Consider the following 27,316-nt stretch of genomic DNA (forward strand, 5'->3'; position numbering starts at 1 on the left):
AAAAGTTTTCTCTTGTTTCTCTCTAAAAGACAACCGCATTTTCCCAAAGCTGTGCTCTTAAGAGTTGGTAAAGGGACGATTTGGTTTATTCAATAATCAGATTAAGAAAGTTATCCCATTTCTAAGGCACAAGAGCACGAATCTTAAGCTGAGGTAGCCCTGGGACTACATATACCATCTTCTTGTATCAAGATGGAGAAGACTGCCGAGGTTCAGGTAAAGAGCCCAGTAGAAGGACCCAACCTAGTGAGAGGAAAACGGGCATCTGGTGACGGCACCGACCTCTAAGCTAGGGATGCGGGGCCAGGCCTCTCTCTGCCTAGCCTGAGACAGGAGGAGGAAACTGAGGCATTCACACTTTTATGGGGCGATCACAGTTCCTGCAGAAGGGCAGAGCCGGGGCAAAGGAACCAGAGGTATAGTCCCACGCCTACCCACTCTCCCCTCCCCTCCCTCCGCGGCCCCGCCTCCAACAAGCCGCTTCCGGTCGAGAGGGGTCGCCGGCGGGCTGCAGCCGCGCCTGCGCAGGAAGGGCGGGTCAGCGCGCCGGCGCAGTGCTGCGGTCACAGGCTGAGTGCTGCGGCGCGATCCTCGCTTCCCTGAGTGTTGGCCCGGGAGGAAAGAAGATGGTGCTGGATCTGGATTTGTTTCGGGTGGATAAAGGAGGGGACCCAGCCCTCATCCGAGAGACGCAGGAGAAGCGCTTCAAGGACCCGGGACTAGTGGACCAGCTGGTGAAGGCAGACAGCGAGTGGCGACGATGTAAGTACCGGCACGAGCGGGTTACCTCCTTGATCCTAAACCCAGCTTTCTCAAATCCAGCCACCGCTCCTGATGCCACAGCTTCCACCCTTCGTCAAACCCCCTCCCAAGGTGCGGTGGCTCTGAGGTTCTCCCCATCCGCGAAAACACAGCCTGGTAGCCGGGGTCGTCCCACTTTCTCCTCCACCCGGGCGGTGCGAGGTCCCTTCCACGCGTGCTCAGTTCCGTTCGTTGCCTGTGTGCGTACGCACGCCCATCGGGAGCTGTCAAACCTTCCTGCCCCAGGAGTTGCCAGAGCATGCCGTGGCGGGAGGTTGTGGGGTCGAGGCGGCCTTTCTATCACGAATCTTTGGTCGCCCCCAGTCTTTTTCTCATCTTCAGCAAGACCAGAGTGGTTTTCCTTTGTTTTGATAGGATCAAAGGCTCCTTCCGGAAACTGTGTCACTTCTGCAACAGAGTAGATTCATTCCTTCCGTATGGGAAGCATTTCGGGGCGTTGGAGGCCGCTCTTGGCCAAAAGAAATGACCCTGAAGCTTTTGGGAAGGCCATCCCCGACCTATGGGCATACCTTTAAGAATCGGAAAAATCTTTTCTGTGGTAGATCAGACGTGAGGGGAGTGGGGAGGCGAGAAAAAGATTGTAATAATTGAGGCTGTTTAATTGTGATCTGTGGACGTTTTCCTTTAAAGACATTGGCAGAGTTAGGCTAGAACCTAGAACTGCCGGATCTTGGAGTCATGTCGAGCATCTTTCATGAAGCTGAATAAAATCATAGAACCCTCTGCCTGTAAATCTCTGCCTATATTAACCGGAGTGGTCACTGGTTGGGCGAATGCTGTCAAGTACATGTGATTCGATTTGTCTGATGCAATAAGTCTGCAACCATCTGGGAGCTAGGTTGATGACAGTACACTGCAAAGGCAGCCGCTATCCAAGAGTGTGATGGATTTCTATTAGGAAAATTGATTTTCTCCTGTTTATAAGTGTAGCAGGACGAGCCGCAGACAAAACTCCTCAGACACCGGATTAAAGAAGGAAGAGGTTTTTTATTCCGCCGGGAGTGTCAGCAGACTCGCGTCTTAAGAACCGAGCTCCCCGAAAAAGAAATACTTGGCCTTTTTAAAGGCTTACATCTTTAAGGGGTCCACGTGAAAGGGTAGTGATAAATCAAGCAAGCGTGGGAAACATGACTCTTGCCTACATGCATCAACTAACAGAACAAAAAGTTTTACAATGCTTTTTTTTTTCATACAGTGTCTAGGATTTACAGATAAGTAGTTTAGGTTAGGGATTGATGTTATTATTATTACTTTTTTTAACTCCTAGGGCCGGGTGGTGGTGCCAAGGTTGTCTGGCTATTTATCTTACTTTTGTTTCTTTCTCTCTTTCCTCCTGTCTTGGGAACTAGGCAAGGTGGGGGGAGGAGGGCAGCAGGAGTAGTAGTAGTCTCCTTCCTTATAGGGATCTTGGATGTCAAAAGAGTATTTGTTTAACTTGAGTTTTGTGCTGATTCTGTATGTCTTAGGCCCTCTATTGTAGTAGTTTGTTTGATTGTGAGATTCCACACTTGACCTAAAGTTTCGAGTTGCAGTGGAATTTAATTTTGCCACATTTTTTGTTTAGGATAAAACTAGCATGAGCATTGTTCTACTGAATCTGAAGTCAGGAGTATCAGATTTTTGTGTCAGTCCAGCCCTTAGCCAGTGCTAAATGACTTTGAATGTGTTAGCTAGTCTTTTGGGTATAATGCCCACATCGGAGGGATTTGTCCCTTCTCTGACAAGTAGGTAGGTGGTGAGTTCTTCAGGGACAAGGATTGAGTTTTATTCATCTGTATATCCCAGTTCTTAGGATATACATATACACATTTATACAGAAAATCCCAGTGCCTGGCACTGTACCTGGTCCTTGGTAAGGCCTTGATAAAGGTTTGTTGGAGGCGTGAATATTTTCTGTGTTCAGGGCACTTTACATTCTTTATGAAAAGCAGTTTACGTAGTTTATTTTCTTTTTTTAAAAAACCTAATCCCAAATGTGAAGTCGTTTCTCTTTTTTTTTTTTTTGTTTTGTTTTGTTTTTGAGATGGAGTCTGTCATTGTTGCCCAGATTGGAGTGCAGTGGGACCATTTCAGCTCACTGCAACCTCCATCTCCTGGTTTCAAAAGATTCTCATGCCTCAGCCTCCAAGTAGCTGGGACTACAGGCGTGCACCACCACACCCAGCTAATTTTCGTATTCTTTTTTAGTTGAGATGGGGTTTCACCATGTTGGCTAGGCTGGACTCTAACTCCTGACCTCAAGTGATCCGCCCGCCTCAGCCTCCCGAAGACTGGGATTACAGGTGTGAGCCACCATGCCGGGCCAGTAGTTTATTTCCAAATGCATCTATTAATTTGATTCTTTTCTATTTGACAAACCTTTCCAATGTTCTCTTTGTATCCAAATGGAATTTATGTTTTTTCCCAAGTTCTCAACTGCCCAAGGTGGACACTAACAGATTTATATCAAGGTTTTTTGAGACCTTAAACTTCAGATCAGAGGATGGAGTTCTTCTCTCATTGGCTTGAACAAGGCCTTATAACTAGAGCCACATTCAGAACTCAGATCATGCTCCCTAATTGAGGACACATAGCAAGCTTCACCAAGCCCTCCACTACAACTGTACCAGTTTGTCTTCCTGTAGACTTATAAGGTACCACTAGGGTTCCTTGGAGAACAGAGGAGTCCAGTATAACTTGGAGTCATAATACCACATTGGAACTTACAACTCTTCTAACTCCAGGGATTTGAACTGTGATTTTTTCTTTTTAATTCAGCGTAGCATAATGATCCTACACTTGGGCATAGTTGTCTTGGCCCCACTCCCGAAGCAAATAGATTTCCATGTATCTGGAAATCTGCTGCAAACCAGAAGAATTTTATCCTCCCTCAAAAAGCACTATCCTAGTTGGGTTTTTTTTTGGTGGTGGTGTTGTTGTTTTTACTATACATTGAAAATTGAAGTTGTTGTTTCCTATCTTTTTTTTTTTTTTTATTTGAGACAAGGCCTCACTGTGTCACCCGGGCATGATCACAGCTCACTTCAGCCTCAATCTCCCCAGGCTCAGATGATCCTCCTGCCTTAGACTTCTGAGTAGCTGAGACTACAGGCACAATGCCACCATGCCTGGCTAATGTGTGTATTTTTTGTGGAGATGGAGTTTCGCCATGTTGCCTAGGCTGCCCTCAAACTCCTGGTCTCAAAAGATCCTTCCACCTCAGCCTCCCAAATTGTTGGGATTACAGGCATGAGTCACCATGCCCAGCCTAAAGCTATTATTTCCTCATAACCTTTACTGTACATGTTTTAAAACAGGTCCTTATCTTTTTTGTTTGCCCCAGCAAGTGGAATAGCTTTCTGTCTGCTTTCAATGTTAACTCAGTCTCACCAGGGCATATAATCTTTCTAGAATGCAAATCTGATCATTTTACATGAAGGCTTAAGTTTTGCAATGACATGCTTTAGAGCAGCACTGTCTGATAGGAATAGAATGTTAGCTTCATGTGTACAGATGCTCCTTGACTTAGGATGGGTTTATGTCCCAGTAAATCCATCGTAAGTTGAAAATCTTGTAAGTGAAGAATGGATGTAATACACATATCCTACTGAATATCATAGCTTAGCCAAGCCTGCCTTAAATGTGCTCAGAACACTGACGTTAACCTACAATTGGGAAAAAATCATCTTACACAAACCCTATTTTATAATAAAGTGAATATCTCATGGAATTTATTACTATTGATCATAAAGTTTAACCATTATAAGTTGGCGATAGTCTGTAATTGTTAATTTGTTTGTATCCAATCAAAAAAAATAAAAAGAAACAGATGAAATTAATTTTAGTAATATATTTTATTTAACCTAGTCTTGTATACCCAAAAGTTTTATATATATATATAATTATTATTTTTAGACAGGGTCTTGTTCTGTTGCCCAGGCTGGAATGCAGTGGCATGATCACAGCTCACTGCAGCCTGGACCTCCTGGGCTCAAGTAGTTCTCCCACCTCAACCTCCTAAGTAGCTGGGACCACAGGTGTGCACCACCATGCCCAGCTAATTTTTAAATATTTTGTAGAGACAGAGTCTCACTTTGTTGCCCAGGCTGGTCTTGAATTCCTGGACTCAAGTGATCTTCCCACTTTGACCTCCCACACTGCTGGGATTACAGATGTGAACCACCACGCCCAGCCCCAAAATTATATTTTCAACATATAATCAGTATTTTTAAATTACTGAAACTAGCCTGGCACAGTGGCTCACGCCTGTAATCCCAGCACTTTGGGAGGCTGAGGTGGGTGTGTTACCTGAGGTCAGGAGTTTGAGATGAGCCTGACCCACATGGTGAAACCCCGTCTCTACTGAAAATACAAAAATAATTAGCCGGGCATGGTGGCGGGCGCCTGTAGTCGCAGCTACTTGGGAGGCTGAGGCAGGAGAATGGCATGAACCCTGGAGGCAGAGCTTGCAGTGAGCTGAGATCACGCCACTGCACTCCAGCCTGGGTGACAGAGCAAAACTCTGTCTCCAAAAAAAAAAAAAAAAAAAAAAAATACAAAAAAACCAAAAAACATTAGCCAGGTGTGGTGGTGGGCGCCTGTAATCCCAAGTACTTGGGAGGCTGAGGCAGGAGAATTGCTTGAACTCAGGAGGCAGAGGTTGCAGTGAGCCGAGATCGCGCCGTTGCACTCCAGCCTGGGAGATAAAGTGAGACTTCATCTGAAACAAACAAAAAAAAATTACTGAAACTCCTGAGATATTTTACTTTTTTTTTTTTGTACAAGTTCTCAAACTCCAAAGTGTGTTTTATACTTCAAGCACCACTCTGTTCAGGTGCTCACTTCAAATTTCAAATGCTAATAGTCACATGGTATTGAAAGCTACTATATTGGACAGTACAGCCTTAAAACATAAAAATCCAAATTTCTGAATACACTTTACAAAGTCCCCCATGCCTTCCTGGCCTCACCGTCTACTGCTGCCCACACAGGGCCTCCCGCTCTTTGCTCTAGCTTGTTATTGCTACTCCTAGACTCTCACACTTCTGTGACTGTTGCCTCTTCCTGGCACATTCCTTATCAGGGTGTGCCGCTCCCACGTCCATCAGCCCAAACTTCCATCAGCCCTCTTTGCCACTCAGCTACTCTCGTAGTGCCACCTCATTTGTGGAGTGCTCTCCTTATATTATCTTACAAATCTCTTACAGCATTTATACTATTCCTGTATATACCCTTCGGAAACTTATTTTTATTGACATATATACAGTAAAGTACACAAATCTTAGTATACAGGTTGATGAGTTTTCTGAATCTATACACCAATGTAACACCCAGATCAAAATATAGGACATTTATAGCACACCAGCAGATTGCCTTATGCCACCTCCCAGTCAGCCCCTCCTCCGAAAATAATAGTATTCTTACCTCTATCACCATAAATTCCTTTGCCTGGGTTTGAACTTCATGTAAATGGACTTATGTAGTATATACTTTGGTATATGGCTTCTTTTTTTTTTTTTTTTTTTGAGGCAGAGTCTTGCTCAGTCGCCCAGGCTGGAGTGCAGTGGTACGATCTTGGCTCACTGCAACTTCCACTTCCCGGGCTCACACCATTCTCCTGCCTCAGCCTCCTGAGTAGCTGGGATTACAGGCGCCCACCACCACGCCCGGCTAATTTTTTTTGTATTTTAGTAGAGGCGGGGTTTCACCATGTTAGCCAGGATGGTCTTGATCTCCTAACCTTGTGATCCACCCGCCTTGGCCTCCCTAAGTACTGGCATTACAGGCGTGGCCACTGCGCCCCGCATGGCTTCTTTCTTTCGAGATTATGTCTGTAAGATTCATCCATGTTACTAACATGTAGCAGTAGTTGGTTCTTTTCATTGCTATATAATACTCCATTATGTAAATATGCCAATCAATTCTACTGGCTTATTTACTTCATGACATTTGGATAAACTGGGTTGTTACCAGTTGAGGGCATTATGAATAAGCTTCTAGAGACTCTTTTAAAAAAACTGTTTGTCAACTAACAAATTATAGTTGTATATATTTATAGGGTACAATGTAATGTTATCATTTATGAATACAATGTGGAATAATAAAAGCAAGCTAATTAACATATCCATCACCTCAAATACTTACATTTTGTGATAAGAATATGTGTACATTCTTATGTGTGTCTTTTGGTAGACATAAACACTCATTTCTGTTGGGTATGTACCAAGGAATAGAATTGCTGGATCATAGGGTGGGCACATGTTTAGATTTAGCAGATAATACCAAGTAGTTTTCCAAAGTGGTTGTAATGATTGATATTCCCACCAGCAGTATCTAAGAGTTCCAGTTGCTTGGCATACTTGCCAACACTTGACATTGGCAGTCCTTTTCATTTAGCCATTCTGGTAGATACATAGTGGTATCTCCGTGTTATTTCAATTTGCATTTTTTTGGTGACTAAAGATACTGAGCGCTTTTTCGTAAGTTGATGGCATTTGGATAGCCTATTTTGAGAAGTACCTGTTCAAGCCTTTTGACCAATTTTTATTTGTCCTTTTCTTAGTGGTTTGTAGGAATTATTTATATAGAGTGGATAGAAGAATACCTGTGAGATACAGATACCACAGATCTCCTCTCCCATTCTGTGGCTTGCCTTTTCGTTCTTTCAGTCTTGTGATGAATAGAAGTTCCTAATTTTAATGAAGTCTAATTTACTGACTTTTCTTCTGTGATTTGTCTGTTGTGTTTCCAAAACACAATAGATAAATCACAGAATTTGTATTCTGTTTTGAAAATCATGTTATGTGTTAACCTCTAGAAGAGATTCTCTGTTTTTTTTTTTTTTTTTGTAGACATTTTATTTCTTTACCTTTTATGTTTAGGTATAAGATTTATTTAATATTAATTTTGGTGTATTATGTGAGATAGATCAAAATTTTTTTTAATGTGGAGAGTCAATTGCTCATGATAAAAATGCAATAAACTGAGAATAGAAGGGAGCTTCCTTAATCTGATAGTAGATACAGAAAAGCCCTTGTCCTTCCCTTCCCCTTCCCCTTCCCCTTCCCCTTTCCTTTTCCTTTTCCTTGAGACAGAGTCTCATTCTGTTGCCGGCCTGGAATGCAGTGGCGCGACCTCAGCTCACTGCAACCTCCGCGTCCCAGGTTCAAGCGATTCTCCTGCCCCAGCCTCCTGAATAGCTAGGGCTACAGGTGCGTATCACCATCCCCAGCTAATTTTTATATTTCTAGTAGAAATGGGATTTTCACCATGTTGGCCAGGATGGTCTCGATCTCTTGATCTCCTGATCTGCCCACCAAAGTGCTGGTATTACAAGTGTGAGCCACTGCGTCCGGCCACATTTTTCTTAATGATGAAATATTGAATGCTTTCCCCTTGAGGTTAGGAACAAGACAAGTATGTCTATTATCACCTCTTCTAATCAACATCATGCCAAAGGTTCCAGGCAGTATGAATAAGGCAAGAAACAGAAATAAAAGATTGGAATGGAAGAAACTGTCATTATTTGCAGATTACTTGATTGTGTATGCAGAATCTGAACTATTAAAATTAAATAACTAACAAAATCACTGGATACAATACACAGAATCAAAGGTACTTCTATAAACAAGCAACAGTTTAGAAGCACCACGTACATAGAGATATACCTAATAAATAACATTTAAGACTCATACACTGAAAACTGTAAAACATTGCTGAGAGAAATTAAAAATAATGAAGGGATATGCTATATTCATTGATTGAAACATTCAGCATTGTTACAATATTCAGTTTCGTTTTATTTTCTTTTTGTTTCTTTTCTTTTTCTCTTTTGCAATAGTCTTGTTCTGTCACCCAGGCTGGAGTGCAGTGGAACGATCTCGGCTCACTGCAGCCTCTGCCTCCTGAGATCAAGTGATCCTCTCACCTCAGCCTCCCAAGTAGCTGGGACCACAGGCACATGCCACCATGCTCAGCTAATTTTTGTATTTTTTTTTTTTTTCTTGTAGAGACAGGGTTTTGCCACGTTGCCCAGGCTGGTCTCGAATTCCTGGGCTCAAGCGACCCACCCAGTTCAACATGAGTCACCTGGCCTTATTTTCTTTTCTTTTCTTTTTTTTTTTTGAGACGGAGTCTCGCTCTGTCGCCCGGGCTGAAGTGCAGTGGCCGGATCTCAGCTCACTGCAAGCTCTGCCTCCCGGGTTTACGCCATTCCATTCTCCTGCCTCAGCCTCCGGAGTAGCTGGGACTACAGGCGCCTGCCACCTCGCCCGGCTAGTGTTTTTTTTTTTTTTTTTTTTTTTTGTATTTTTTAGTAGAGACGGGGTTTCACAGTGTTAGCCAGGATGGCTTATTTTCTTTTATGCTCCCAATACCTACCCTGGTGCCTTGCAAATAGGAAGGAATCTCAGAATGATAATAGATTTACAGGAAGTTGGAAAAATAGTAGAAAGGTCCTGTTTTCTCTAATGATAACATCTTATATAACTCTAGTACAATATTAAAACCAAGAAATTGACATTGCTACAATCCACCTTATTCAGATTTTGCCAGTTTTATACATGTGCGTGTGTAGTTCTGTGCAATCTTACCATGTGTAAATTTGCGTAACCACTGCCATGCTCAAGATACAGAACTATTTCATCACCACAAAGATCCTTCTTGCTGTCTCTTTGTAGTCTACTCCCTTTGCCCTCCATGTCACCCCTAGCAACCACTAATCTATTATCCATCTCTATAGTTTTATCAATGTGAATAAGTGAATGAGAAAATACTGATATCATTTTGCATCAAGTTTTGTTAAAGAGATATCAAAGAGGAAAGCTCCTTGGTAAAACCTTAAAGAATGGCTCTGTAGGTGCTATCTCATTTCTAGTCATCAATTTTGCCTCTTAAAAGCTTGAGTTTGGCTGGATGCCATGGCTCACACATGTAATTCTAGCACTTTGGGAGGCCAAAATGGGTGGATTGCTTGAGCCCAAGAATTTGCGACCAGCCTGGGCAACACAGCAAAACTCCGTCTCTACAAAAATTAAAATTAAAAAAATTAGCTGGGTGTGGTGGTGCACACCTGTAGTCCTAGCTGCCTGGGAGGCTGAGGTGGGAGGATCACTTGAGTCCAAGAGGCAGAGGTTGCAGTAAGCTGAGGTCGTGCCATTGTACTCCAGCCTAGGTGACAGAGTGAGACCCTGTCTCAACAACAAGAAAGCTTGTGCTTGAATTTATTGCCCCAATGTTTACATTCAAGAGGTCCAAATTTGCTGGGCGCGGTGGCTCATGCCTGTAATCCCAGCATTTTGGGAGGCCGAGGCGGGCGGATCACGAGGTCAGGAGATCGAGACCATTCTGGCTAACATGGTGAAACCCCGTCTCTACTAAAAAATACAAAAAACTAGCCGGGCGAGGTGGCAAGCGCCTGTAATCCCAGCTACTCAGGAGCCTGAGGCAGAAGAATGGCGTGAACCCAGGAGGCGGTGCTTGCAGTAAGCTGAGATCTGGCCACTGCACTCCAGCCTGGGGACAGAGCGAGACTCCATCTCAAAAAAAAAAAAAAGAGGTCCAAATTTTACCAATCAGAGTTAGACCGATGATCCATGATACCAATATATTAATTTGGGCCAATAATGTTGACTAGTTAGTGCACTGTCTTCCCCCAAAGGAAACCAAATTATAAGAGACTAAATTACTCTCAAGGCTGCCAGAGGAGCGTTGTATCAAAGTAAAAGGGTAACATTAGCCATTTCTAGCATGGAGAGGTAGCAATCATGACTGCACTCTTTCTAGAGTCCTGTGCATAGCACCTAGTTTCCTTAAATGAGTTTTAAGATAATTGGGCAGGTTAGTTACTTGAGTGTTCCAAGTTTTCCAGATGTGTCACTCTATAGTGGTGTCATACATGTTATGATACTTTTTAATTTTAACCTCAGAATGGTCTTTTCCTTGTCACCAAATGCTGGGGACACCATAGTAGTCACCATTGTATGCCAACTACATTTGGGGCTCTAAAGCTCTAAGATTAGGCCGGGCACAGTGGCTCACGCCTGTAATCCCAGCACTTTGGGAGGCTGAGGTCAGGAGTTCGAGACCAGCCTGGCCAACGTGGTAAAGCCCCGTCTCTTCTAAAAACAAAAAAATTAGCTGGGCGTGGTGGCGGGCACCTATAATCCCAGCTACTCGGGAGGTTGTGGCAGGAGAATTGCTTGAACTTGGGAGGCAGAAGTTGCAGTGAGCCGAGATTGCACCACTACACTCCAGCTTGGGCAACAAGAGCAAGACGTCGTCTCCAAAAAATAAATAAAGCTCTAAGAGTTTATAACTTCATGAGGCAGATCCTTCAGCTCTGCCAGCATTTAGACCTTAACCTGAGATCAGTACTAAGTCAAGATCAGGAGAAGGGGGTATCTTAGTTATGGGCATTTATTTGGTATATTCTTGGATTCTTTATTCCTAGGTAGATTTCGGGCAGACAACTTGAACAAGCTGAAGAACCTATGCAGCAAGACAATCGGAGAGAAAATGAAGGTAAGAAAACTGAGTAACAAACAGCCGTGAGAGCTTGAGTGGAGATACTTGATCTTGCTCTTAGCTAATGTTCACAGAAGTTCTAACTCAGTGTTTAAGTCTACAAGATGTTCAATTTCTTACTGAAGGGGAACATATTATTTTGGAAAGATAGGGAGGCAGGGAACTTGGAGGCACTTTCATATACTTTACCACAAGTCCATCTTCTGTGTTCAGGTAAGATTCTTTGTTGTCTAGCCGTTTGTTGTCTATTCTGTTCTTACATTAGAAATATAAATTCCATCAGTCATCTTTTTTTATGGCAGATTTCAGATTTGTCGTCTCAGTGTAGTTGTGCTCCATAATGAAAACAGTACAGATTCAGAGTTCAAATCTTGCTGCATTATGTGACTTTTAGGCAAGTTAATGTCTGAGCCTCAGTTTTCTCATCTATAAAATGACAATGCTAAAACCTATAGAATGGAATTGTTAGAACTTTTTTTTTAAATTTAAAAGCCAAGCAATGGTTATGCATAGAACTAAATTTCTTTCAAATGTAGAAAATTTGACACAGTGTCAAGAACATGTAGTTGTTCAGCAATTGTGGGTTATAATGAATGGCAAGTAATGTTACTGGTCTTCATCCAAAAAAAATCCTTCCTATGCCTGAAAAATATCACGTTTCAGCTCAGCTTTTGCTTTGGTATCCAGAATAGTTGATGTTTTTAACCTTTCTTCAAAAATACCTGTTTAGCCCCTTAATCATATTACATTACATATTATAGCCAGGTACAGTAGCTCACGCCTGTAGTCCCAGCACTTTGGGAGGCCGAGGTGGGCAAATTGCTTGAGCTTAGGAGTTTAAGACCAGTCTGCACAACATGGTGAAACCCCATCTCTACAAAAATAAAAAAAACAATTAGCCAGGCTTGGTGGCCGGCGCCTGTAGTTCCAGCTACTCAGGAGGCTGAGGTGGGAGGATCTACTTGAAGCCAAGAGGTAAAAGTTGCAGTGAGCCAAGATTGCACTACTGAACTCCAGCCTGGGTTTCCAGTGAAACCCTGTCTCCAAAATAATAATAATAATAATAATGAATTAATTAAATGCACTTTACAATCTAGATACTTTTTAAGTTGTAAACCTCCAAACTAAACAACAGCAACAAAAAACATTATAGAACTTTGGAACCGCACCAGTAAAGAGCATAAAAAGATGACCTTGGGATTCTAGCACCTTACACTTGGCTTCATGACAGTCGGCATCTTTCTCTTTGACAATATTTTGTTACACTTTCAGCGTGTAACACTTGTAGCTGTGGAAAGTGGTATTGATAATCATCCAGTTTCTTTCTGTGGGACTTAGTCATTTGCATGCTAGAGACCCCATGCTTATGTTAATTCCCATGCATACTCCTCCCTGGGTGTTCTTTGGGACCTATGTGCAGTCAGTGCCAGCTGGGTGTTTTTTTGTAGCAAGAAGATGGGATTGTGAGTGTTGTCATTTACAATAACATTCCTAGATCTGATTTTGTTGCTAGCCATGCAGGCAGTGTTCACTCCCGCTGCCATTGAAATGGTAATGATAGTGCTTTAATTTGTAGAGCACTCGAAAACATTCAGATACTTTCACAGACATCTCCTTTTGGTTTTGATCCTTACTGCAAAGCTGGAGTGCAGATAGTACATTTGTCAGCCCTATTTAATGGGTAAGGGAATCGGCTTAGGAAATTAAAGAGCTTGCTTAAAATCATACTCTTAACTTAGTTGCAGAGTCAAACCTTGAGCTCTGAACTTGAATTTGCTGCCCTGGGGGACTATCAAATAGCAAGGGAGCCTGGTAACTATCTTGCTAACATATCACCCTGCCTATGATGCCATTGCAAAAATCTTGAGATTTAGTCCATTTTTTCCCTACCTCTATAGTCTGTTTGTTCTTATCAAGACTCATTCTGATAGTTTCAGATTTTTCCAACTTTTTTTCTTTTTTTTGAGACAAAGTGTCATTTTGTTGCCCAGGATGGAGTGCAGTGGCACAATCATGGCTCACTGCAGCCTCAACCTCCTGAGCCCAAGCAGTCCTCCTGCCTCAGCCTCCCTAGTAGCATGCCACCACACTCGGCTAATTTGTTTTTTTTTCATAGAGATGGAGTCTCCCTATGTTGCCACTGCACCTGGCCAGATTTTTCTAGCTTTTTAAGATGATTTTGCTCTGAGTCACTGAAGGGTGTGAGTGGAGTTATGGTTAGCATTTTGATCGTATGAGAATGTGTAATGAACCTAAAGGATTTCTATACTTTACATTTAGGAGATTTAGTCCTTTTGTTCTTTCTTTCTTCTTTTTTTGAGACAGTGTCTTGCTCTGTTGTCCAGGCTAGAGTGCAGTGGCATGATCATAGATCACTGCAACCTCCAACTCCTTGGCTCAAGCAGTCCTCCCACCTCGGCCTCTTAAGTAACTAGGACTATAGACACATGTCACTGTGCCTGGCTAATTTTTTAAAGTCACCCAGGCTGCAGTACAGTGGCACAAGCATAGCTCACCACAGCCTCTAATTCCTGGGCTCATGCAATCTCCCCGCCTCATCCTCCCAAGTAGCTGAGAGTACAGGTGTACTCCACTGTGCCTGGCTAATTTAAAAAATATATATTTAGATATTTAGATATGGGGTCTCACTCTGCCGCCCAGGCTGGTCTTGAACTCTTGGGCTAAAGTGATCCTCCCACCTGAGCCTACCATGTAGCTGGGATTACAGTTGCAAGCCATTGTACCTGGCTATACTTTGTTTTATTTCTACTTACAAAGCAGATGCTAAATATTCTTATGCGAGTTTTGTTAAAGTCTCATATATATTATAATGGCCTTGACTAACTTTCTTTTTTTTGAGACAGAGTCTTGCTCTGTCACCCAGGCTGGAGTGCAGTGGCGGGATCTCAGCTCACTGCAAGCTCTGCCTCCCGGGTTCACGCCATTCTCCTGCCTCAGCCTCCCTAGTAGCTGGGACTACAGGCGCCCGCCGCCTCGCCCGGCTAGTTTTTTGTATTTTTTTTAGTAGAGACGGGGTTTCACCGTGTTAGCCAGGATGGTCTCGATCTCCTGACCTCTTGATCCGCCCGTCTCAGCCTCCCAAAGTGCTGGGATTACAGGCTTGAGCCACCGCGCCCGGCGACTGTCTTTAAGTCTTTTTTTTTTTTTTTTTTTTGAAACGGAGTCTCAATCTGTCACCCAGGCTGGAGCGCAGTGGTGTGATCTCGACTCACTGCAACCTCCGCCTCCTGGGTTCACTCCATTTTCCTGCTGGGTAGCTGGGACTACAGGCGCCTGCCACAACGTCCGGCTAATTTTTGTGTGTGTGTTTTTGGTAGAGACGGGATTTCACTATGTTAGCCAGGATGGTCTCGATCTCCTGACCTCGTGATCCGCCCACCTTGGCCTTCCAAAGTGCTGGGATTACAGGCATGAGCCACTGTGCCCGGCCAACTCTTTTTTTTTTTTTTTTTTTTTTTTTTGAGACGGAGTCTCACTCTGTCACCCAGGCTGGAGTACAGTGGTGTGATCTTGGCTCACGGCAACCTCTGCCCCCCGATTTCAAGCAATTCTTCTGCCTCAGCCTCCCAAGTAGTTGGGATTACAGGCGTCTGCTACCACGCCTGCCTAATTTTGTATTTTTAGTAGAGACGGGGTTTCACCATCTTGGCCAGGCAGTTGCTGAACTCCTGACCTCATGATCCACCCACCTCAGCCTCCCAAAGTGCTGGGATTACAGGCATGAGCCACAGTGCCCTGCCAACTCTTTTTAATTTAAGAAGAATTTAACTCTTTAAGTGATCTTCTTAAATTCACCTGGTTTTGTGCAAGGATTACAAGTGATGATTTAGCAGAATTATCATATAGAAAGAGAAACTAGAGAGATCGAAATCCAGCCCTGGTTACACCCCTGCCATTGTGTCAAATTGCATTGATTGTTCTAAACTTAGTTCCAGATCCTGTGACTTTTTGGTTGTTTGTTTTCCTTGGCTGTCTGATATGTCATCACTCCATCCATCTTTCCCCCTTAGCCTCAATGCTGGGATTGTTGTTAGCAGGTGGATAAGAATCTACACTTGGGGTGGGTGCAGTGGCTCATGCCTGTAATCCTAGTATTTTGGGAGGTCAAGGTGGGAGATCGCTTGAGACCAGGAGTTCGAGATCACCCTGTCCAACATAATGAAACCCTGTCTCTATTAAAAATACAAAAAAAAAAAAAAACAACCAAAAAATTAGCCAGACGTGGTGGCGCACTACTGTAATCCCAGCTACTTGGGAGGCTGAGGCAGGAGAATCACTTGAAACCAGGAGGTGGAGGTTGCAGTGAGCCGAGAGCACGCAAACTGCACTCCAGCCTGGGCGACAGAGTGAGACGCCGTCAAAAAAACAAACAAAAGAAAAGAATCCACACGCAGGTGTGTCTGCCCCAGGGCTTGCTCCTGAGCACTGCGCTGCCTCTCCCGTGCTTGTAGCTCATGAGCATTTCAAATCAATTCTCTTCTGATTCCTATAAGGTCCTACGCACAGGGAGTGACATTCTTCTCGTATTCTTCAGGATGTTAATTCTCTGACCCAGACAGATTAATTGATTTTAGGATCAGAAAGCTATTAAGTGGCAGCATAGGGGCTTGACACTTTGACTTCTGGCTTCCAGTGTCCTAATTTTTTTCCTACATGTTGTATCTTTTAGAAAAAATTATGTAGGAAGTTCTGTCATTCGTTTATATAATACGTTAATTTGGTGTTTACTTTATAAAACAGTGCCAGAGATTTTCTTTTATTGATTTGTGTTGGGTTTTTTTCCTTCCTGCAGAAAAAAGAGCCAGTGGAAGATGATGAGTCTGTCCCAGAGAATGTGTTGAATTTCGATGACCTTACTGCAGATGCTTTAGCTGTAAGTTAGAGTCCTTTTCTAAGTTAGGATCTCTGCTGTTTTGTCTTAATTTTTTTCCTAGACAGCAAGTGCTCACACTCTGCTGCACACAGCATTGTGACATCCTTTCATTTCTGCTGCTGGGAAATGTCCCCACCCATTTTTGTTATATGCTATATTTGAGTATTTATTAGACAGCGGCAATGGAGACAGATGGAGTGGGAGAGTTAAGGGTAGGAAGGATAGAAAAAGGAAAGGAACTGTGTTTGGTTTATATAGCTCCATTTTCTACCCTTTGTTACACAAAGGCAAGAAACTTCAACTTACTATAATACAGTAAATATTCAGTACACTGGGCAAGAGGAGTAATTTTTGAGTTTTTTAATCACTGAACCCTTTCTTGAAACCCTTAACATATAGCAAGAACATAAACCAAAAAAGCAAAGTTGCTGTGCTTGAAGGGCTCGGATTGGGGGCCTGAGCCTGCCTGGCCCTACTGCTAAAGCACTCGCCTCAAAGAAGTAAGAGCACAGTTTGAAACAGCTGCAATACAGAATACAAAAATATGCTTCAGACAAATCTCTTACTCCTAATAAATTTATAATCTTCCTGGAGAACAGTTAAATGCAGCACATCAATAGAGTGCTAAATTGGTTCAGTCAAGAAAATCAGAAACTACAGATTAAGGGAAAGTTCTCGTAAGAGCGGCAGTACTAACGTTTCTGCGACGTATGGGAACAATAGGAGTGGCCAGAACTATCCATCTCTGCCTCAAGCACCACCAAGGAAAAATGCCGATGGATTTGTAGAGCAAGACTGTATATATCCGTGTGTGAAATCAATCTCAGTTCTTAGAAGTCTTCGTTTCCAGCTTTTAAAATGCTACTGCAAGGGTTCTCTTTAGAGCACAACAGGGTTAGGGCAACCAAATCTTATTCCTGTGCTGTCCTTGCCTCACTGTCCTGCTTATGGGCCTGGCCTGTTCATCTACAGAACCTGAAAGTCTCACAAATCAAAAAAGTCCGACTCCTCATTGACGAAGCCATCCTGAAGTGTGACGCGGAGCGGATAAAGCTGGAAGCAGAGCGATTTGAGAACCTTCGAGAGATTGGGAACCTTCTGCACCCTTCTGTGCCCATCAGTAACGATGAGGTAGGTGGCTGTGCCGCAGGGGGAGGCAGCCTTAGGTGGCTGCTGTCTCTGCAGGGGCGGGGACGGGAGGAGATCTGTGGAACACTGGCACTCTCTGTCAGAAGCAGGTTCTTTGTATATTCCCTCTGTCCACCAATTGAGAATTGCAGGAGTCAGATCCTTGTCTGATTGGGAAGTAGCAGAGACAGCAGGTAGGAGGAGACTCCTGGCACAGAAATCTCTTCCAAATAGGGCTGCTGTCCTCCACTGCATGTTGCCCATGGTAGCAGGCGTCTGGTAGGAGGGATCTGCTAAATCAACCTAACCCCCTCACCCACACCCCGCTGAGAAGCTGCAGGTCGAAGGGAAATCTGCATGATAAAAGTTTCCTGCTGAGCGGGAGCTTCCCCTGCACAAAGCTGCTCGGAGTCCAGCCTTTGTTCCCTGACACCCCAGCCGGAGCAGGGCCCATCTGTGCCTCTTTCATTCATTCCCTGGTGAACATTAAACTTACTGCAGGCTGGGGTGTGCAGGAGGCTGCAGAGCACAGACCATGAGCAGACTCAGGAGGTCAGGGCCCCGAGTCCGCCCTCATGTTGCCCTGGGACCAATGAGAGCCTGGAAAAAAAAAAATCTACATTCTCCTCTGTACCCCGGGCAATGTCGATTGTCTGGGAAGAGTTGTCCTTGTGCAGGATTTGAGAGGTCATTTAAAAGGGTAAAAAAAAAAAAAAGCAAAAAACCGAGAGAATACTGTAGACCTCTTGGAAAATCATCCTTCCCAGTTTCATGGCTAGAATTACTTCTCAAACTTCGTAAGTTATTACTTCTCCATTGAGTAGCAAGTTGCCTTCTCTAGTTATGAGACACAGTAGTGTTTAAGTTAAGCGATGACGTCACAAAGCTAAGTTGTTCGTGGAATAAAGTTTGGAAAGACAGAGGTTGTAAAGAAATCATATATCAAGCTTGGCGCGGTGGCTCATGTCTGTAATCCCAGCACTTTGGAAGGCCTAGGCAGGAGGATCACTTGAGCCCAGGAATTGGAGCCCAGGCTGGGCAACATGACACAACCCTGTCTCTACAAAAAAATACAAAATTAGCCGAGCATAGTGTCGCGCACCTGTCTGTAGTCCCAGCTAAGGCTGAGGTGGGAGGATCACTGGAGCCTGGAAGATTGAGGTTGCAGTGACCCAACGTTGTGCCACTGCACTCCAGCCTGGATGACAGAGTAGTAAGACCCTGTCTCAATAAATAAATAAATAAATAATTTCATTTAAAAATAAAAAAATAAAATCACATGTATCTTTTCTTTCTTGCTCTGTTTCCTTAGGATGCGGACAACAAAGTAGAGAGGATTTGGGGGGATTGTACGGTCAGGAAGAAGTACTCTCATGTGGACCTGGTGGTGATGGTAGATGGCTTTGAAGGCGAAAAGGGGGCCGTGGTGGCTGGGAGTCGAGGGTACTTCTTGAAGGTAAGAGCTGGGAGCCAGTGAGGATAGGATTATAAAGAAGAAACAAATTTTTTTTTTTTTTTTTTTTTTTTTTTTTTTTGCGGAGAGACATAACCTACTTAAAGAGGCCCCCAAATCTACCAGTTGTACTCGCCTTTCTGCAAATGTATTGGCAATTAGATGCAATTCTCTTTCTAAAGCAAGAGAGGGCTTATCAGGATTCCATAGAACAAAAGCCACTAAGTGGTCCTCCATAATGAATGTATGTTTTGCTGACTGAATCAGAACAGTCTCTGCCTTAAGTAGCTCAGTATAATTGGATAGTCAGACAAGTAACAAAGAATCAAAATCCACTGTCAGAAGCACTGTGGTTTGTGTAGGCCCAAAGTGCTTTGAGAACATCAAGAGAATTCTCTTAACTGTGTGTTTGGATAGTTCGCTGGGCTTCAGTGTTCAGAATGAATCTCAAGGTTCAGAATGTCAGTTGCTGTGATCTGAGGTCTTTTTTTTGGCCTCCTATGTGCCCCTGGGTAATCCTGTTCTGTCAGCCCAGGTGCCTTTGGGTGTCAGTGCTAGCTGAACATGACAGTGACAAAACACAGTCACACAGTTCTGTGTCTCTGCTCCTCTAGGGAGTCCTGGTGTTCCTGGAACAGGCTCTCATCCAGTATGCCCTTCGCACCTTGGGAAGTCGGGGCTACACTCCCATTTATACCCCCTTTTTCATGAGGAAGGAGGTCATGCAGGAGGTGGCACAGCTCAGCCAGTTTGATGAAGAACTTTATAAGGTGAGTAGCCTGGGTCAGGTGGCAGAATGACTTAAGTTATGTAGCTTAACTTCAGTGATGCAGAGTGGTGCTGTCCAATAGGACTTTCTGCGATGATGGAAACGTTCTATATCTGTGACCCTTGAGCACTTAAAATGTGGGTGGTACAACGGAGGAAGCACATTTTTTATTTTAATTAATTTTAACTTAAACATTTAGCTAATGACTACCATATTAGACAGTGCAGCTGCAGAGCCTCTTTTACCTTTCCCTGGGTAATCTGTATGATGAATCTAAATCAAGTATACTTCAACACCATGAGCTTAGAAAAGAAGCCCATTCCTTGGGTGCTTGGACAAAAGGAAATTACAGTAGTGGCACTGATCTCCTAGCCCGCTTCCCGTGTCCTCCCACTCCTAACCCCAGACTGGAAGCTTCCACAGGGTGAGACATACTTACCTTGGGATGGAGGTGGCTTCCAGTTTGTGGCTCCTTCTCAACCATGGACCATGTCAGGGAAAGCCAGACAATTCAAGTCAAGGTTCAGAAGGTGATTCTGATCAACTGGCTCTAACACCAATAACAGCATCCCACTCTGTGTTTGGCACTCAAGATTTCTAGAGCGTCTCTGCTAACAGCTGTCCAATGTAGCAGTGTCTACTATTCTTTTGCCCCTCCCTTTCAACTCTTCTGTCAGAAATAGAGACTTAGTTCCTACTGGCTTATTTCCTCTCCAGACAGTGGAGGTAGAGTTAGACAACTGCTATTGGACTCATCTAATTTATATAGGGAGATAGTTCAGTAATTAGAAGAATCTTTCCATTGTTTCTGTTGATGAGGTAAAATTAAGTTTTCATTCAAGACGCACTGGGAAACAAAATGTTCTCCCTAAACCCTGAGCATTAGTATAACCTTGACCTCCTCCCTCTCTGCTTTCTTTTTTTTTTTTTTTTTTTTTTTTTTTTTTGAGACGGAGTCTCGCTCTGTCGCCCAGGCTGGAGTGCAGTGGCCGGATCTCAGCTCACTGCAAGCTCCGCCTCCCGGGTTTACGCCATTCTCCTGCCTCAAGCCTCCCGAGTAGCTGGGACTACAGGCGCCCACCACCTCGCCTGGCTAGTTTTTTGTATTTTTTAGTAGAGACGGGGTTTCACTGTGTTAGCCAGGATGGTCTCGATCTCCTGACCTCGTGATCCGCCCGTCTCGGCCTCCCAAAGTGCTGGGATTACAGGCTTGAGCCACCGCGCCCGGCCTCTGCTTTCTTTTAATGAAGGGAGGAATGTGTTCCTTTACTGGCTAAAACCTGTTTTACCTTTTCTTTCTTTTTCTAATTTCAACCCGTAAGATTAGGTAATCATTAAAGAACATTAGAAATATCCACTGCAGGTTAACACTAGAGAGAAACCTATGTGGAGTATTATGGAAAATGTTAGGTAGCCAGTGCTCCCTGAGTCCTGCATTCTCCATCTCTCATCCAGACACTTCTTGGACCCACAGGCAGGAAGAATCACAGGTTTCAATAGTGAAGAATTTTGGCTGGTACTTCTTGTCTGATAAAAACCTCAGTTCTGTGAGAATGAATATAGCGCTGCCCTATAGAATTCCCTGCACTGATGGAAATGTTCTGAGTCTGCATGATCCAGCATGGCAGCCATGAGCCACGTGTGACATGAGCACTGAAAATGTGGCTGATGCAACCGAGGAACTAAATTTTAATTTAATTTAATTTAATTTGTTTTTATTTTTTATTTTTTAATTAATTTCCTGTATAGAGACAGGGTCTCACTATGTTGCCCAAACTGATTTCAAACTCCTGGGCTCAAGCAATCCGCCCGCCTTAGCCTTACAAAGTGTTGGGATTATAGGTGTGAGCCACGACGCCCAGCCCAATTTAATTTGAATAGTCATATGTGACTGGCTATACCATATTAGGCTGCACAGCCCTTGAGCTTTCCTGTGTTGTATGTGAATGGCCCCACAGTGGCTACATTCCTACTGCCAGGTAGCAAGGTAGTTTTCCAGGCTCTAAACACTGACCCAGAGGAACCTTTCTTCCTTTTTTTTTTTTTTTAATTAAAATATTGCTATATAACAGAAAATTTAGAAATGGCAGAGGGAATTACCTGCTTTCCCATTGACCTAATATAACGATTGTCATCTTAAAATATTCACTTTGGGATTTTTTTCATATATATGTTGTTTTCACATACTTACAATTGCCACTGTACATAAATTGCCTTTTTACTTAGCATTATTTTTTATTTTTATTTTTATTTATGTATTTATTTTTTGAGACAGAGTCTCATTCTGTTGCCCAGGCTGGAGTGCAGTGGCACGATCTTGGCTCACTGCAACCTCTGCCTCCTGGGTTCAAGTGATTCTTGTGCCTCAGCCTCCCGAGTAGCTGGGATTACAGGCATCGCCACCATATCTGGCTGATTTTTTTTTGTTTGTTTTTGAGACGGTGTGTCACTCTTTCACCCAGGTTAGAGTGAAGTGGCATAATCTCGGCTCACTGCAGCCTCCACCCACCAAGTTCAAGCGATTATCCTGCCTCACCCTCCTAAGTAGCTGGGACTACAGGCATCCACCACCATGCCCGGCTAATTTTTTTTTTTGTATTTTTAGTAGAAACGGTGTTTTGCCATGTTGGCCAGGTTGGTCTCGACTTCCTGACCTCAGGTGAACCACCTGCCTCGGCCTCCAAAGTGCTGGGATTACAGGCGTGAGCCATCTCACCCGGCCACACCTGGCTAATTTTTGTATTTTTAGTAGAGATGGGGTTTCAGCAAGTTGGCCATGCTGGTCTTGAACTCCTGACCTCAGGTGATCTGCCTGCCTAGGCCTCCCAAAGTGCTGGGATTACAGACATGAGTTACCGTGCCCGGCAGCCTTTTTATGTAGCATTATATCAAAAGTGTTTTTCTGTGTTACTGCATGGTCTTTATTTTTATGGTTGTATAATATTACATAAATAATGTTACAGTGAATTCTGTCCTGTCTGAACTTTTTTTTTTTTTGCATTATTTTCTTTAGCTGAACAGCAAAGTATACTCTTTAAGGATCGTAACCACTAACCTATAAGCACGAAGAAAGCAGAGACTGGTGTCCTTTTTTGCTCCACATTGGTGTTTAGTAAACACCTCGCAAGGATTAATTTATGTGGCTACCAGCACAGGTTTATTGCATACCTGCCAGCATTGACCATTATTCATCATAGATGAGTTTTCTTTATTAGATAAGTGGAAAATAGCTGGGCAAAGTGGCTTATGCCTGTAATCCCAGCACTTTGGGAGGCTGAGGCAGGTGGATCACCTGAGGTCAGGAGTTCCAGATCAGCTTGGCCAACATGGTGAAACCTTGTGTCTACTAACAATATAAAAATTAGTGTCTACTAACAATACGAAAAAAAAAAGCATGGTGGCGCGTGCCTGTAATCCCAGCTACTCAGGAGGCTGAGGTGGGAGAATCGCTTGAACCTGGGAGGTGGAGGTTGCAGTGAGCCGAGATTGTGCCACTGCACTCCAGTCTGGGCAACAGAGTGAGACTCTGTCTCAAAAGAAAAAAAAAAGATAAGTGGAAAATATTCTTTCCTCTTAATTTACATTTCTTTGATCTCTGTCTGGGACCCCACTGTGGACTGACCCTTTCCTTTATCTTTTTAGTATTCTCTCCCCACTCCCGGGCAGGGATTAAAGAAAGTTTTTCCTGCACTATCACTGATATCTTTCTTGTGTTTTCTTATTCTAGCCAAGGTCCTCCCCTCTTCCTCTTAACTGGTATAGCTCCTTCCTTCCACAGGTGATTGGCAAAGGCAGTGAAAAGTCTGATGACAACTCCTATGATGAGAAGTACCTGATTGCCACCTCAGAGCAGCCCATCGCTGCCCTGCACCGGGATGAGTGGCTCCGGCCGGAGGACCTGCCCATCAAGTATGCTGGCCTGTCTACCTGCTTCCGTCAGGAGGTGGGCTCCCATGGCCGTGACACCCGTGGCATCTTCCGAGTCCATCAGTTTGAGAAGGTGAGTAGATGAGTCAGGGTAAGGAGTGGACCTTTCTCTCTCTCCAGAAGGGTTAGACGAGAGATGGGATCCGTGTTGCTGAGGCCCATCCTGGCTCCAGCTTTTCCTCTCATTGCTTACCTCTGTGTTTCTGGAGAAGTGCGTGGTGGAGTGGCATGGAGTATGGACCCTGAAACCAGGCTGCGGCTTTGCCACTCACCAGCTGTGTAACACTGGGCAAAATACATAAGCACCCAGTGCTCCACTTCTGCGTTTGTACGAAGAGGATAACAGTAACGGTGCCTGCCTCACCAGGCCTATTGTGGCCTATTGTGAGGATTATCCCCGTCAATATATATAAAGCACTCAGAACAGGGCTGGCATGCATATGGGAAGCTCGCGCCATAAGCATTTGCTTTTGTGGTCCAGTCCCAGATGCTGGGGACCCAACCTTGTCTGCCTCCCAGTGGTGTGGAAACGGGTCTTCATGGCAAGGATGTCTCCCACTGCAGTCCTTTATTCACCCTATACTGCTGTCACCATCTCTTTGGGTCCCTCTCTGCAGATTGAACAGTTTGTGTACTCGTCACCGCATGACAACAAGTCGTGGGAGATGTTTGAAGAGATGATTACCACCGCAGAGGAGTTCTACCAGTCCCTGGGCATTCCTTACCACATCGTGAATATTGTCTCAGGTATGGGACCCAGCCTCTTCCCAGCCTCCCTTTCCTGCATCCCACAGACGCCACCCTCACCAGCTGAGCTGCCACACAGAGAAACAGATCACAAGTCGACTCATTGCCCACATTAATTAAAATATTACCCTCTTCTCACTGGGGAGTATTTGGTGTTAAGAATATCTGGATGTGATTTCACCTCTGGAGACAGGACATGAATTACAGAATTCTCCAGGCTTGCTAAAGGTTAGCCTTCTGAAATACCATCCCTCCTTCATGAGTTCTAGGGGTTTTTCCTTACAGGTTCTTTGAATCATGCTGCCAGTAAGAAGCTTGACCTGGAGGCCTGGTTTCCGGGCTCAGGAGCCTTCCGTGAGTTGGTCTCCTGTTCTAATTGCACGGATTACCAGGCTCGCCGGCTTCGAATCCGATATGGGCAAACCAAGAAGATGATGGACAAGGTAGATGGCCCCCAGGGAGGTGGGAAGCAGAGCCTTCAGTACACGGCCCGTCCGTCTTATTTCGCAGCCTCTGGGGTGCACTGGTCCCCAGCATCATGGGAAAACCTGAGCTTCTCAATCTAGACCAAAAAGGGAATCTGAAAATGCCTTCTACTGAGTCAGGACTGAGTTCTTTTAGCTAGAAACCTGAATCTAGCTCTCTTCTATAAGGTAATTCTAGCTTTTCTCTTTCTGGCTTTGTTTTTCTTAACTCCAGAGAAAGAATAATCTCCATTTATCTACACAGAACAAGTTGGAGGCTTCCCTCTTCTCACCCAAGAAGGTCTGGGTTGTAAGCTGTTCTCTTCAAACCCAATTTTCAGGCCCTACTCTTTTCCAAGTCAGGGGCTTGAAAGGGGTGAAAAGGAAAGGCCACAATAGTAGTTTCTTCCTTCCCTCAAAGGGCCCAACTCCTCAGAATACCAGAAGCTACCACTTGTCACTCATGGAGACATGAGGGATCTTTCTGCAGTTATCTAACAGGCAATGAATACCAAATAATTCAAATTCAGAAAAAAGTTGCTGAGGGGTCGAACCCATCATTTTGATGTGGACAGTTGTGGTTGGGGAAGTCTGGTTGAATGGATGGTTCCTGGCCGTCCGTAAGAACAGCTGAGAGTTGAGCCCGACTTCCCCTCTGGGACCCTGTCTTCCCAGGTGGAGTTTGTCCATATGCTCAATGCTACCATGTGCGCCACTACCCGTACCATCTGCGCCATCCTGGAGAACTACCAGACAGAGAAGGGCATCACTGTGCCTGAGAAATTGAAGGAGTTCATGCCGCCAGGTAAAACTCCCAGCTCATCTCATCACCCTCCTCTTTTCTGTCTTCACACTCTTCAAAATAGCAGGCCCCTTTCAGGTATACCAGGTTTTTTTGTTCGGACACAGCCCCGGAAACTCTTGTCTGCCCTCTCGGGCTGGGCAGGGCAGGGGGCCTGGCTGAGAAAGTAGCCAGTGCAGGTGTGATACTGAAACGCTGCTAAGATTCAGACTAGGGAAGAAAAGAATAAAGGAAACTGGTGCCTATCAAAGGGACCCCTCTGTTCAAAGGGATCATTGTCTCGTTGAATTCTCCCCAGAGGTCTTAGGGCTTTGACTCGCTGAGAAACAATAGGTCATTTGGTTGACTCTTCCCTCCCAGGACTGCAAGAACTGATCCCCTTTGTGAAGCCTGCACCCATTGACCAGGAGCCATCCAAGAAGCAGAAGAAGCAACATGAGGGCAGCAAAAAGAAAGCGGCAGCAAGAGACGTCCCCCTAGAAAGCAGGCTGCAGAACATGGAGGTCACCGATGCCTGAACATTCCTGCGTCCCTGTTTGCTTTCATTTCTGTCCGCTGAGATCTCAGAGCCTGCCCAACAGCAGGGAAGCCAAGCACCCATTCATCGCCCTGCCCCCATCTGACTGTGTAGCTGAGAGGGGAGCAGTGCCGTGTACCACACAGATGTTCCTGTCTCCTTGCATGGGCATAGGAACCCATCACTGATGACTGATGAAACCATGCAATAAAGCATCTCTGGGGAGGGCTTAGGACTCTTCCTCAGTCTTCTTCCTGGGGCTTGAACCCCACCTCTGACGGTTCTCCCTGATACACACTTCTGCTTTTCCTTCCAAATTAGGCTGTCCCTCCAGTTAGCAAGTCACAGAGCCTTTGAACAGGTAGGTGAAGGGAGGGGTACACTTAGAAAAGGCTCAAGGGGCAGGTGGAAAATGGAGTCTGAATCACACAAGCTTGCAGGGCAAGGGCCAGGATCTTCCTTTACAAATATGTTCCTGCTTGAAATCATTGAGGTAGGACTGGCTTAGAGCTAGAACTGTTTTAAACGCCTCTTAGCACTTCTGATCCCTACAAAGGACGCTGGAAAGGGAGAGGCTGTATTTAATCCAGAAGACCCCCTAGCTTCTACCCCTAGCACAGGTTGGGGACTTATTAACAGCAGTTTCTCTTGTTACAGCCACCCCTACATGGGGAGACCAACTGCATACCATCTTGCTGCTGCACCTCCAAAGGACTGAGATAGCCAGCAGGGCAGACGAGAGGAGAAAAATGTTGTAGTCCCTTTGTGGAGCTCCCACTGTTGCCCTAATAGCCAGTTCCTTTCGCAGGGGAGGCTGATGTTCAGGCTGTTTATTTACCTGCTGCCTTTCATCTGCAATCTACAAACCCTCTACTTTAATAACAGCTTCTGTTAGTTTAGTGCCTCTCTCCTAGGAGGTTAAAATACTCCCTATAGGTGATCTCTTTTATCTTTGTGATGGTCCCAGAAGGTAGGGTGGGGGACATGATTATATGATTATGCCTGTTCCATCCTTTGGAAGACAGAAATACAAGGATGGTAAGGGAGATGAGACAATGTGGCCTGGTGGAGGTTGGAAGTCCTGACTCCTCGGCAGTGCTTTATGTTTCTTTGGGAGGTTGAGAGCTGGAATGTGAACTGGGCTGTCACTTAGGAGCCTTTATCTCACTTCAGCTTCCTTAGTCCCTGAGCAGCGACTTCCCTGGGCCTGCTGGAGCATGGTACCAAGGAAAAAGGGGCCATGTGCTCTGTTTTCCACTGAGGGCTTGGGATTGATCCTATTAATCTTGC

General features: G+C 44.5%; 1 protein-coding gene across 2 annotated transcripts; it reads left to right on the top strand.

The window, feature by feature from the left end:
- Nucleotides 1–532: 532 nt before the first annotated feature.
- SARS1 (seryl-tRNA synthetase 1) lies at nucleotides 533–26,836 on the top strand. Of its 2 annotated transcripts, XM_010355362.2 has the most exons (12): nucleotides 533–762; nucleotides 11,252–11,322; nucleotides 16,139–16,219; nucleotides 17,192–17,350; nucleotides 18,660–18,803; nucleotides 19,415–19,570; nucleotides 23,348–23,569; nucleotides 24,114–24,243; nucleotides 24,529–24,686; nucleotides 24,943–25,008; nucleotides 25,383–25,512; nucleotides 25,870–26,836. In XM_010355362.2, the coding sequence occupies exons 1-12, from the start codon at nucleotides 627–629 to the stop codon at nucleotides 26,025–26,027; spliced, it is 1,611 nt and encodes a 536-aa protein (XP_010353664.2). In that variant the 5' UTR covers nucleotides 533–626; the 3' UTR covers nucleotides 26,028–26,836. The 2 variants fall into 2 exon arrangements, with proteins under 2 accessions (XP_010353664.2, XP_010353671.2); XM_010355369.2 differs by lacking the exon at nucleotides 24,943–25,008 and having other exon boundaries at nucleotides 555–762; nucleotides 25,870–26,296.
- The last annotated feature ends 480 nt before the right edge of the window (nucleotides 26,837–27,316 follow it).

The sequence above is a fragment of the Rhinopithecus roxellana genome, chromosome 8 (assembly GCF_007565055.1).
Source record: "Rhinopithecus roxellana isolate Shanxi Qingling chromosome 8, ASM756505v1, whole genome shotgun sequence".
In the NCBI taxonomy this organism is placed as follows: Eukaryota; Metazoa; Chordata; class Mammalia; order Primates; family Cercopithecidae; genus Rhinopithecus; species Rhinopithecus roxellana.